Raw genomic sequence first — 13,305 nt, forward strand, 5'->3', positions numbered from 1 at the left:
ATCTATTAGATTGGAAATTCCATAGGGTAGAAATTTCAGCTGACTTGGGTGGGTTCCTCGCCACCCCCACCCAGCCCCTGCCAGCATTTGGCACCACATGTTTGCTAAAGGAATGAATGGATCAGTGACCTACAGCTGATTTAGAAGAGTTACACGACTCAAGTTTCTTTCAGAACCTAACTTGCATAGCAGCTCCTGGCCCACTTATTTTCACCTTCATCATCCTGAATGTGGAAATGGCTTTAGTATTCATAAACAAAATCATTCATACTGCAATTAAATGCACTGAATTGCATTCTACAAAATATTCAGGCAGATGTTTCTGCTTCGCCCGGTCCTTCTTTGAATATAAAGAAGTTATTTCTGGACCCTTTCAAATTAAAATGGTGCTTCCTTCCTTTCTTCCCATTTCCTATATGCTGTGTACTTCTTTGTCGAGGTCTGGCCTTGGTCGCTTGACAGATGAGGAGACTGTAGCTCAAGGAGGTTAAGTGACTTTTCTAAGGCTCTTACATGAAGTGGCAGAGTTGAGATTTGAACCCAGGTTTTCTGGTTCCAAAGCCACTAGGATACTAGTGGCCTCACCTGCACAGTGGCTGGAGATGCTCACTTCTCCCCTGCTTGACCAACTCATTTGTCCAGTTGGGTACCTAAGCATTTTTGACAGCATTCTCTCTGTGTCTGGCTATGCATTTAATGAGCATATAGCTGATACTTACTGAGTGCTTACTGCAATGCTAGGCATCGTTCCAAGAGCTATATGTGGGTTATGCCTCCTAATTCTCCAACAACCTGGTAGGCTTGGTCACATTATTACAGTTTACTGTCCCTCTCATCCTACATTGTGATGCCTGTTAGACAGATGAGGAAGGGAGCCAACTGCACAGAAACCTGAGTAGCTTGCCCACTGTCGTGGCCAGTAAGGGACAGAGGCAGGATTTGGACCCAGGGACGACTCCACACTGTCCTGTGACAACAGTTCCTGAGCCTTTACTGCTGTGTGCTGGGACCACCATGTCGGAGCCGAAGGGAACCCTGACCATAATTTCTGGCCCAATTCCCTTGGTCTTACTGATGGGGAAGTCAAATCCCAGAGAGAGAAGGGGATTAACCTAAGCTCGCCCCTCTCCCCGAGGTCAGAGATGAGACTGGGCGCACGCCCCTCAACCCAGAGCCTTCCTTCCCTCTGACGGCGGACTCTCTCTGCAGGCTTCTGAGTCATCAGCTGAAACATCATGATTTACTGATAATCGTCGAGAAGTATACTCACCCATGGTAGACTCTGGCCACACATATTCCAGGAATGTAACTCTCTCGACCAGTGCTCAGGGAAAGGGCTTTCCACCAGCCCCCTTCACTGTAAGACAAGAGCATACAGGAGCGGATGGGTAGGCCAGTGGCAACGCAAGGGAACGAATGGACATATGCATCGAATTTAACCTGGGGCAGCCTGGGACATTCCTTTTAAAAGATCTACCATTGGCCGTATTGACCTGAATTTCTCTGTATGAAAGTTTAGTTTTTAAGTGTATGTATCTAGTGGCTATCCCCCGATTCCATACTAAATGGGAAATCCTCCCACGTGCTGGCAATAGCTGCCTTTAGGGGTCAGCAGCTGATGTTCCAGGGTTGGAGGCCGTTTTAAAGGAAATGCCCGCTGTATTGTCTTATGCCCTGCAATAGACCAAGGATCGTTTCATGTGTCCACATCATTGGGATGTAAAGAAAAGAGGCTGAGAGTCCTGATTTTCTTCTACAGCTTCTTTTGATTCAGACCAGAGGGACAACAGGAGAGAAGGCAGTACTTCTGGCTTATCATCAGAAGTGCCTTCGGCCCCTGGGTCCTCCTTCCCGAGTCCGTCCTGTTATGTGATGTCAGTGCCACATGCGTGGAGGGAGGTGAGACCCATGTGAGCAGCAGAATCTGGATCATAAAGGACCTCAAAGGCCAAGTTAAGTAATTTAGATTTTGTTCCATACGGAACGGGGGGCCATTGAAGGTTTTAGAGCAGTATTGAGGAGGAGGGAGACAGCATGAGCCAAATTTCTCTCCTCACAGTGGAGTCAGGGCCCATATAGAATTGAACAGCTCTAACGACAAGCTGACAAGTCCCACCCAGTCTGAGTTCATCCTTTTGGGGGAAACGGTAAGAGATTTTGAAAGCTAACTCACTCAGAAATCACGCGTAGTTTCTCTCCGCGGCGGAATATCGGCGGGCTGATGTCAGGAGACGGGTAATCACTCAGCACAGCCAGGAAGTCGCTGTCCAGGCCTGGGGAAACAAAGGCAAGGAACTAGGCTGAAGGCGGCCCTGGGTGGCACGGGTGCAAGGAGGAGCCGGGCATGGCGCTTTCCAACCGGAGGCCTGGCTTGGTGTGAAATGCCGGATTCCACAGGCCCACCCTGGAGGAACCCCGGGCTCCTCTTTGCCAGCCTGCCTGGCCCTGATGTTCTGGCCTGAGAAATGGGCACCTGCAGACCCTTGGGCTGAAATCACAAGAGCGGGTGCCAGGGTCTGCCCTGTGCCTGGTGATCGATGCCACCTCGGGCAAGTCCCATGTGCCCCCTGGCCTCAGTCTGTTCACCTTTAAAATGGGGCTCAGTGAGACAAGATGGAAACTGTGGCACCCCCTGTAAAAGCCTATGTCCCAGGGAGAGTTGTGAGGTGCCCTCTCTTGTGGGTCCCACATCTGGAACCCTGGGGGGCAGGCGCAGGAGCTGAGGACCCACCCAGGACCCAGACACTCCAACTGTGAGGCTCCCCGAAGCTCTTCTTCCTTGAAGGATATGAGGCACCCTGTGGGGTCTCCTTCACAGGGACTTTCTTTGGGGGGAGGGGTGGGATTAAGCCCTTTTCATCATTGCGTGTGCATTGAAAGTAATTCGGGTGAAGTTTCCTGAGGGCAATCCTTTAGTTTGTGTCAGTACAGCTTACTGCAGAGTAAGGCACAGGGCCAAGATGTGAATTTGCTTTATGTCACTAAGCCAAATTCCTATTTCATACCCTTAGCGATTTGCTGTAATTTTAGCACATTAAATGCAGGATGTCGGGGTACAGTTTTGGAAAAATAATATGTCTTACAAATCAGCAGATACAGCTGTGGTTTTTGCTTTGATGTTTATCACTCCCTCTCCTGGCTGGGCCTGTGAGCACCCAGCTCTGAGTGCATCACTCAGTCATTCATTCGACAGTTCTTTACTGTGCACCTGGCGAGTGCCAAGCAGCCGTGAGCCCGGGGCCAGGTCTCCCGGAGATCCCATTCTAGAGGAAGAACCGTGGAGGGCCCATCCCTGGGCCCCTCGCCCCAGGGGGATCTGGAGAAGCCCCAGCACAGGGGCATGGCAGTCTTGGTGGCCCCGATACGCCACTTGCTAGGACCCAGGCACCCCCATGCCAAGACCTTCACACCCATCGATCCTACGGTCTCTGGCTCCTAAGTCCCTTGGAATGGACCGAGTTGAAGGAGAGGTCAATGCTAGAGTGAGTAAGAAACACAAGTGAGGTTTTTGGTAAAAGATTTGGATATTAATCGACAGATGAATCAGAAACAAGTTAACCCAGTGGCAAAGTAATCTCAATGTGTTGTTCACTTGGGGAAGCTGAGTCACCATCATGAACCCCGTGGCAGTTCCTGGGGGTAAGGGGGTGCAAGGCAAGCTAACGGGTTGGGGTGGTGGCACATGTCTCCGACGGGGATCAGACCCCGGGAGAAAGAGCAGGTGGGGCCCCCGCCCTGCCCCACACCTCCCCTGGCCTGCCTTCTGCTCCAGCCGGCTCCCACGTTTCGCTCCTTCCCCAGCCCAGTCCTCCGGGCGGGCGGAAATGCATGCTGGCCTGGAAGCCAGAAGTCCTGAGTTCTGATAAAGGGCGGGTCCAGATTTCGTGGGGCGTGAAGTCTATGCAAATTTGGAGGTCCTCTTTAAGAAAAAGAATGGGAAATGACAAATACAGACCCTGGGAAAGCGCCCCTCGCCTGGGAGGGGCCTAAGGCCGAAGTTTTCTTTAGTGCCCCTGGCTCTAAGTGGACTTTGCCAATCCCTGCCTGTGTAGGATGAGGGGCTGGGCTAAGAGATCTGGAAAACGCCGCCACGGCCCTCAGGCTTCATGATGGAAAGACTGTTGTCCCTTCACTAGTGGCCCCCAAATATGAAAGGGCCATTTATCAACATGCTCCCCGCCCGCCTCCGGGCAGGGCCAACGGCCTAACCCTACCTCTCAGGGCCTCGGAACCAGCATTCCGCCCCTCCCTGGAGGCCAGAGCTTGTCTGGAGCTCCAGAGGCACAGCCCTCTGGGTCCCAGGGGGTCTCCTCTGAAGAAGTGGCCGCAGGTGGTCGTATCACATTTGTGTGACTCTCAGGGGAACACTGGTTCCCCCACTGGGCGTGTCTTCCGGGTTCCTGTCCCTGTAGCCCGATCCAGTGCCAGTGTGGGGAGATTGCTCAGGGCGGGCTTACCACTAAGAACCCGGGGGAGCCCCTGTGCGCCGAGGGCCTTCACAGTCCCCAGCAGGCGACGGGCAGAAAACCCTGATTTGTGGGGGCAGCAAGTGGGCGGTCCCCAGAGTCAGCCCCTTGTGAAAAACTAGTGTTGAAATAAGAGGCACAGAATTTGTTACTGCGACAATAATAGAACCTTGAAATAGATTGTGTCTGCAGAAGGGTTTGGGGCTGGATGTCTGATTCAAGATGAGCACTCTGAAACGTAACAGTATCTCTTACCAGGTTAAAAACAAAAACAAAGACCCCAAAAAAAATCCATTATAAAAACGATTGTTTCAACGGGGGAAGAGAGCTGCTTAAGGGATTAGGGAGTTTCAGTTTCACAATGACCAGGTTAAATTTCCTGTGGAATTTCCATAACAATAATGTTTTTATACCCGTAAGACTTAAAAGCCACTGAGGAAACCTGGCCTGTGGGCTTTGTGTTGAAAGGTGGTGGCCTTTTCCCTGTCCTGTGTAAGGACTTCATATGTAGTCCCACCGCCTTTATCACCAGCCTTAGAAAGACACGGGCGAGGCCACTCAGATGAGTTCAAGTTTGGCTTGGATTTCTGGGGGCAAGGACAAACCATTCCAAGGAAGGTCTTATGCCTGGATCCCACTAAAGTCTTCCTAAGCCTTGGTCCCTAGAGGGAAATAAATGGAAGGTGGGGGATTTAAATCTGCTCAAAGAGTTCAAGCATCAGACATATCACGTACTCCTGGGCCTGCTTGGCTCTATAGAGGGTAGGGCTTCTGAATTAAGGCAGATGAATAAATTCCCTGGAGAAGAGGAGTGGCCTGGGGGTGTGCTAAATTACTGTAGACTCAAGATAAGGAAGCAAATACAGAGAAGAAATATGAGTGGGGCATGAAAGGAGAAACCCAGAGAAAATTTCCGGAAGAGCAATTCAGAATGAGAATGGGCTTTGAAATCCATCGGACCTGGCTTAGAAACCACGAGATTTGGTTTAAATTCCACTGCCACCACTTCATAGCTCTGTGATTTGGGGAGAGGTTTGTTTTTAATGATCTGAGCTTGATTTCTTCATGTATGAATACGGGAAATATTAAAATCTGTCTCATATGATTGGGTTAAGGGTTAAGGATGCATCATAGGTACAGGATCTGATTTGACAAATGGCAGCTGATATTTTTGTGTGGATGGGGTCATCATTCCAGTATCTGAGACCAGTGCCAACAGTTGTCCTCAAGTTTGAGGACTCTCTAGTAGTGTACATCAAAGATAGTCTCCTTATCTGGAAACAAGCTCCATTTGGTGAGAACAGAAGATGAAACTCAAAGACCAAATATTTGCTGACAGTTCAACTAAAAATGAGTCAGGTTGAACAAAATGTACAAAAGTTTAAAACAGGAAATGAGTACACGAAAGGAAGGAGACCGAGACAGAAATTACTAGCCACAAATATCCTTGAGTCAAAAGAGAATAGGCCCTTTTTTGCATTATTATTCCTTGGAGCCTTGTTATCATTTCTTTTTAACTGCTGAAGACATTTTCAGTAGCTCCCATTTATAACTCTTTAGCAATACCAGCCCTTCATTACTTCCAATACTCTGCTCATCCTACAGAACAGAGATTTCCATTTAAAGGGTCATGAAACTAAACCTGGGAGAGGTTTAATCATGTACCCAAGTAAGAGCATGGAGGCTTCAAAGCCCATTGTCGCTTCAACAAGCCCCCTTCCCGTTGGCTCTTAAATCCCAGGCTTTCCCCAGAGAACACTCGATCCTCACGTTGGGACAAATGAGGCTGGGAGCTGGTCCAGGCGGCTCAGTGCAGCTGGTGGGGGAGGAGATAAACAACCCAGTGATTTTAGCTTCTGGGTATGCCTTCCCTTGAGTCATGTCCAAACTCAAGGCCTCCTGAGCAATCAAACCAGCCCTCAGTTTTAGGACCTTTCGAGTACACGTACACATACATACACACACACACACACACATTCTCTCTCAGATTCAGCGGGGAAGACTGGCCTGGAGGTCCATCAAATTCTCTTGGGGACCATGAATCCCAGGTTGTGCCCACTGGCCTCTTAATGCTTCTCTGTATTAACTCACTTCTTAAAAACTGCAGTCCCATTCTAAGCAATGTGAAGTCCTACCTTGGGTGGGCTGGCAATGAAAGGTGCATGACCACGTTCTGCCCCGCATCATCTTATGTACCACCAGTGGGGTGGGTGATGCCCACGTGGAAATGGGGATCTAGCCAGGTCTGGTGACACTGGCTCCTTGTCTGTGGTGTCCCTCCCAAGGCCACTCGAGTGCCTGTGTGACCAGATCTAGGAAACAAGTGCTCATGCCCTCTCAGAACAGGTGGGCTTCTGGGAAACCCGTCCTCTCCAGCGTAGCTTCTGGCAGTGCAGAGCCGGGACCTAGAGTCAGGCCACCAGGGTTTAAACCTCCATTTACAAGCTTTCCAAATGAAAATTACCAAGTCATTATATAGATGCCTTTTTACTTCCATAAAATATCCAAAGGTTGGTGTCTAAAAGGGCTGAACCTAGCAGGACTGACCTCACCTTTGTGTGTGGTCATCTCCACCTGCTATTGTGATGATCATCAGAGAGATCTTACCCTGGTTTAAGGACATTTCTATTGCAATGGTGACCACTCCACCCTCTTCTGTTTAATATCCATGTGATAAAGTTTGTAACTGACTTTGCTCTGTACCCCGGTCCCAGATGCCTTCATCTCTGATAATGATTATTTTGTGATTATAAAATTCTTGTGACTCATCTCAATTTGGTACTCACCCCCATCCTGTTCAGCTCCTTAATGTTTTTTTTTATTTTTTTATTTTTTTGTGATTAAGTTTCATTTTAATGTGAAAGAATATATTTTAGTAATTATAAACGTCAAAAAATAAATGTAAGCTTACATGCTAGAAAGACAACAAACAGTGATAGGGGAAACACTAGAAAATTCAAAATAGCTTACAAAATAGGATAAAGTTTATAATATTACCACATCCTATATTGTGAGAAACGTAAAGAGATAGGCATACAGATAAGCTGCCAATAGGAGTGAATATTATTGCTTTTGTTAAGAAAATATTATGAGTACATCACTCTCAGCTTAAATTAGACAATACGTATAGCAAAATCCTTAATATCCACAGCCATTGAAATGATATTATTTCCACTCCTTAATGTTTATTAATGAAGGAATCTGTGCTAGTTCCACCCCAATTACTCATTAGTATAAACTGCTAATTCCGTATATTATAAATGATCAGAATTACTGCAATTCCAAGAGGCAGTTTTGGGGCTATTAGGGTGACTCTTCTCCTTTGCTTGTGCAAAACCACTCTTTCTCTCTCTGAACCCCTGGGGTCTCAGGAATTGGTCTTCAAATTGCACCTGGAGGAAGGAACCCCCTTTTGCTCAGCAGCAACCCTGCTGAGGAACTTAAAATCTCTGTGCCTCACTTTTCTCAGCTGGAAAGTGGAGATGATCATGGTGATGGCCTCATTCGGTTGTAAGAATGAAAGGTTCATATTTGTAAAGCCCTTGGAGCCATGGAATCTGGCAGGCTCTAAACACCAAGGAATGGTTGGCCATGATTTTGATTCCTCTGGTGGCGATAGATGACAGCTGCCCATAGCTTCCAGCCCCCGTCCCCTTTGCCTCCTTGCCCCACCAAGGACAGGTAGAAATCCTTCAGAGAGCTGAAGACACGGTCAGCTTTGTGTCATGTCATGGCTGAAAGGGACCTTAGAGCTCACCCAAGCCAGCCTTCCTGCGTGGCAGATAAGGAGACCAGGCTAACTTGGTCCCATGGCTGCTGGCGGCAGAGGTGGGCTCAGGGCCCAGTCTGTGGCTCCAGGTCCTTGGGTTCAGGGGAGAGCCCCAGGCATGCTTCTTCCCCAGCTTCTATTTTAGAAGTCGACAAAAGACATGCAAGGCCAGGGAGGGTCAGTTTGGCTGCACCCATGGGGGCCGATGTCCCAGTAAGCCAGCCTGACCATGAGCCTGAGATGGGCCAGTTAAAAAGCTTCATTGCAAGAAGTTCAAGACTCAGACAAGGCCCTACCCCTGGCCCTTCCTGACCTTCCAGCATCAAGTGCCCACCGCCCTCAGGTCCCTGTTTCCTGGGGGGATCTCCATTCTGAGGGTTCCACTGCCTTCCCCTGGCCCACCACACATCTGCCCCTTCCTCCCAGGTCAGCTTTACCTTCACACAGTTCATGGAACGTCTGGCCACTTGCCTAACACTTACTGAGCCCTACTCGGCACCAGGTACCTGGGAGAAAGACCAGGAGAGCTTATGGACCCCTCTGTCACCTACTGGATCCTCTTGGGAAAGGGGTGATGCAAGTGGTTCCAAGGTAATTGTCCCTGCTTTACAGACGGACACACAGACACAAAGGGGATGCACTGACTTTCCTCATTTCTCATTGCATGTTGGGGCCAAGGCAGGATTGGAAGCTAGGCTTGTGGTCTGCCAGCTTTCGGGGGCCTCAGGGCACCTGAAGTGCAGGCAAAACTTTCAGCTTCCTGCTCCAGCCCCGGCCACCTGATTCTGATGGTAGGTCCGGAGCGGGGCCCAGGAATCTGCATTTTTAACAACTCCCCAGGCGATTCTGATGTACCAGTCACCGGGAGGGCCAAGCTGTGGCTGTGACTCCCCTCCCCATCCGTCCTCCCAGGTCCCCGCCCACCCCTTCTTTCCACTGAGGCCTCTTCTTTGCCAGCTATGCAAATGTGCTGCTTTGCGCCCGCCTTGTTTCCATCCTTCCACAGTCCCGTTAGTGTTCATTTCCCATCAGACCCGGGTAGTCAGTCAGAGCTATGGAAAGGTAAGAGGCAAAGGGAAATTCAGTGTGACCGAATTCTCCTTTGAAGATGGAAAGGTGCTGTTTCCCGCCGCACAGGGACTTCCCTGTCTCCTTCAATTCTGTACCGCCCGCGTCTGACCCGAGGAGGAGCCTGGCCTGTGTGCTGACTTGCAGATTCAGATGAAGTCTTTGGGCGCTTTGAAAGTCATGGAATCACCAATTCCTCCACTTTAAAACTTTTGGGGAACGACCATTTAGACATAGCCCCAAGCAATCAGATGGATGGGCCCAGACGAGTTGTGTGTGTATGTGTTTTAGGAGGTACTGGGGAATGGTGAGCTTGTTTTTTGCAGGAGGTACCCAGGAATGAACCCCAGACCTCATACTTGGAAAGCAGGTGCTCAACCACTTGAGCTACCTCTGCTCCCCTCCAAAGTTTTTTAAAAGATGTTTTTACACACATTTATGGGTAGCAACTCGTACTGTGTTACTGTTGCGAGGGAGAGATTTTTCTGGCCTCCATTTTATAGCCAAGTCCTCAGGGAGGCGGTGTGACTTACCCAAGGTCATCCAGCACCAGAAGCTCAGTCAGGGTCTTTTGCCTCTAAAACCTGCCCTGTTCCCACCAAGTCCTGCTGCTTCTGTGGGGTTTATGACCTTAGTCCTGGCACCTGGACCTGGGACCATGTTCTGGAAAGCTTGGCTCAGGGGTAAAGCGGATGGGCAAAGGGAGTGCCAAGGCATTCACCTCCGCGGTTTGTGGGAAGAAGGAGCTCCTAAAAGCTCAGGAGCTCGTCCAGCTGCCCAAAGAGTGGCCTGGGGAGGGTCCCTGTGTGGGGGCTGGGGTCTAGGGACTTTCCACGCCCTCCTCTCAGGCTACACAGCCAAGCAGAAGAATCTCTGATGAGAATATTCGCCTGAAGCAGTCAGACACTAACGGATGGGTAAGCCTGGGGAGCTCTGGCTGTCGCAGTAGGAGCTCATTCCATGAAAACGCCTTCGCATTATGCAGATAGCGCTAATGAGCACAGCATCCCCTGCGCCCCGTCCTTCCCCTTTGTTCAGGTAGGTGTAAAAGAAAAGAGGAAATCAAGTTAGGACAGATCAGAAGGGAAAGTTTTCAGGGGTGGGGGGTGGAAAGGCAACCCACCAGCCTTGATGTGGTTGCCTGGGTCACAGACTGGGCTTGACCGGGGGAATTCTCTTAACCTGGCGGGGGAGGAGGGGTGGGGAGACCCCTCTCCACCTCCTTCTTAGAGGTGACCCCCCCCACCCACGCAGTGGAAAAAGAGAAACTGATTTCACGAGGATTTGCATTGAAAAATTCAAGGCAAATGAGCCCGTCCTTGGAGGCCCATGTTTTCACGGGGCCTGCTCAAGCATGCCACCTGCTCTGGCCCGCGCTGGGAGGGACCACACAGAACCCCTGCCTGCTGGGCACTGCCAAGCCTGTTTTCTAGTAGTGGGTCTGGCCCGAGGAGGAGGGCAGGGGCAGAGTCCCTTCGCACAAGAGCTGGAAGGGACCCAGGCGCTCCCGGGGCGCCCTCAGGCTCAGCCGCTCTGCTCCCAGCCGCGCCGTTCTGAGCGCTGCCCGGGAGGTGAAGGGCCCCTCTTCCCTGGCCCCGGCACACACGCTCGGCTCTGTCACAGCCCGTGGTTCCATCGCCTTGGCTCTGAGAAACCATCTTTTTGCCCTCCCCCACCACTTTGTTTTGGGGAGGGGGTTCCCTGAGCCAGGAAGAGCCTGGCAGATCGCCCTGCCCCTGACTGCACCCGCGTGCACGTGGAGGGGAGGGGCTCTGGCACTTGCCCGAGGGCGTCCCAAAGGCCCCCGGACTCTTTGTGACCTGGTGTCTCCATTTTGTGAGAAGAAAGAGCCTCCTCTTTTAAGGGGCCCCAGCAGCCAGGGGGGCTAGTGAGGTGGAGGCAGGGGGCACCTGGCTCTGTCTACTCACAGCCGTGCCCAGGGAGCCCCGCCCGGGGCAGGCTCGTGGGGGGGCGCAGGTGCATCAGGTGTGCCCCCCTCCCCGCTTTAGGACGTCAAGACCAGCCCCTGAATAACCCTAATGGTGGGAGGAGGAGGGAGGGTCCCAAGGGCCCCCATGACCCTGCGGACACTTCTGGTTCCCCTGACCTCGCTGACCCTGCCTTCTCAACCACGCCAGAGGGGCTGCACAGCGCGCCCCTCCCCACCGCCTCCCAGCCGGCCGCCCCGACTTGAAATCTGGAAGAAATGAAGGCAAGTGTGTTAGAAACCACCAGCACAGCCTTGCCTTCTGCTCGCTGACGTGCCCACCCAGTAGCTGGAGGACTCTCCGTAGCAAAGGGAGCCTGGCTTAGCCTGGCCGCCTCTGAAAAGCTGGCTGCTCTCTGCACTGATTAACTTGTGACACTGTATCCATCTCCCAGAACGCTTGGCATCTTGTGATCCTACCAGTGGAACACAGGATTCTTTTGTTTTCAGGGGGATTTCACGGGGGTAGAGCATCTATGTTAATAAAGTGACACCAAACAAGCATTTTAGCTAAATATACCCTTGGTAATTTTATACCAAGGGCTGGCAGGGGTTGGTAAGCAAGAGCCTGAATCAGGCAACCATAGGTTGGAATTCCAATACTACAAATAGCTAGTGATGCCAATTTCATTCCCTTTGTGGTCCTCAGTTTCCCCATCTATAAAATAAATAGCGTGAACCAGCCCATCTCCAAAATCCATCTCAACATGCCAACAATTCAGCATACCTCAGGGGATACTAATTACCCAATCCTTTTAAAGTTTTAATTATGAAAAAATTTAACCATAACCCAAACTAGAGAGACAAATCTAATGAACTCTGTGTACCCATCATCCTGCTGCAATATTTATCAGCACCCACCATTGCCCGATCCCTGTGGGACACAGGTACTGGGTCCCTGTGGGACAGAGTGACGTTTAAGGCACCCAGAGGTCAGACTCACCATCTGGACAGGGCAGAGGCCTCTCGGGAGGGGCGGCGGTGGATTTCATGCTGTTGCCCATTTCTTTCTCTCTCCGGGCTGTTCGAGACGCTTGAAGCCTGTGGCACAAGAGACACACATGGAAAGTCAACTGAGCCCTGAGCCCTCTGGGTGGAGGATGACCCAGTTTAGAGTGCATCGTGCATCATTTTGTCAGGCAGCTTGCTTCTTGAAAGGCTGGTGTTTTTATGTGAAGGCGAGATTCGTGAATGTTGGTTACATTTACGCAGCTCGAGTTCTTTTATCAAGGGAATGACAGAAAAAAACCACAGAGAGGGAAGTTGCTAGCGAATACAGTTGGTGGCAAAAAGTTTCCATTCTTCACCCGCTTGCTGAGCCGTGAGCCGCCCAGGCTGTGTTTGAGAGGCTGAGCCGTGTTTCAGGTTGTCCAAAACTCTCCCCCTTGCGTGCTTTCTCCATCCCTTCCCAGGCACCAAGAGGTGCTTTACAAACAGGAGGGAAGAGGAGGGGAAAGTTTCTGTTTCAACTTCTTTTCTCTCTGGTTGGAGTCTTTAATACACTTTGAGAGGTAAAAAGGAGGTCTTTTTAACCCCATTGTATATATGCCATCTGCTTTTGGTGCTGCTTTTGATCATTGGAAAATCCCTGCATCATGAACTCCATTTTGCAGTTCAGGAAACTGAGTCTCAGAAAGGGTCAATGACTTGACCAAGGTCGCAGGGCAAGGAACTGCAGAGCGGGGAGCTGCGCTTCGAATGCTGAATCTCCTGTACTGTCATGCTTACATGGTGGGCTCTGAAACCAGATCACCTAGGCTGGAATCCTGGCTGTAGACTCACAAGCTGGATAACCTTGGGCAAGTTAGTCACCCTTTTCTGTATCGAGGATAACCATAGAACAACGAGTGAGTGAGGTAAAAACTGCAAAGCACTTAGAACACGGCTGGGTGTGACGTTCACCTTACTTAGCTATTGCTGCTGCAAGTTCTGTCTAAAATGACAATCGTTCAAATTCTGGGTCCTCAATCAAAAAGGGACTTAGATGATGACAGAATAAAGAGTGTCTTAGGATA

The 13,305-nt window shown here is 50.5% G+C and overlaps 2 protein-coding genes across 3 annotated transcripts in view; one reads left to right on the forward strand and one right to left on the reverse strand.

The window, feature by feature from the left end:
- Positions 1-13,305, forward strand: part of TG (thyroglobulin) — a 249,481-nt gene that overhangs the window by 164,164 nt on the left and 72,012 nt on the right. The window lies entirely within an intron of this gene.
- Positions 1-13,305, reverse strand: part of SLA (Src like adaptor) — a 66,791-nt gene that overhangs the window by 11,528 nt on the left and 41,958 nt on the right. The window contains exons 3-5 of one of the 2 annotated variants that reach the window (XM_004467581.5): positions 12,234-12,331; positions 2,174-2,273; positions 1,271-1,357 (exon numbers count right to left, since the gene is read on the reverse strand). In XM_004467581.5, the coding sequence (XP_004467638.1) occupies positions 1,271-1,357; positions 2,174-2,273; positions 12,234-12,294 (248 nt within the window). In that variant the 5' untranslated portion in view covers positions 12,295-12,331. Of the gene's footprint in view, positions 1-1,270; positions 1,358-2,173; positions 2,274-12,233; positions 12,541-13,305 lie in introns of those variants that run through there. The other variant, XM_004467580.4, reaches the window with a different exon arrangement.

Source organism: Dasypus novemcinctus, chromosome 14 (assembly GCF_030445035.2).
Source record: "Dasypus novemcinctus isolate mDasNov1 chromosome 14, mDasNov1.1.hap2, whole genome shotgun sequence".
In the NCBI taxonomy this organism is placed as follows: Eukaryota; Metazoa; Chordata; class Mammalia; order Cingulata; family Dasypodidae; genus Dasypus; species Dasypus novemcinctus.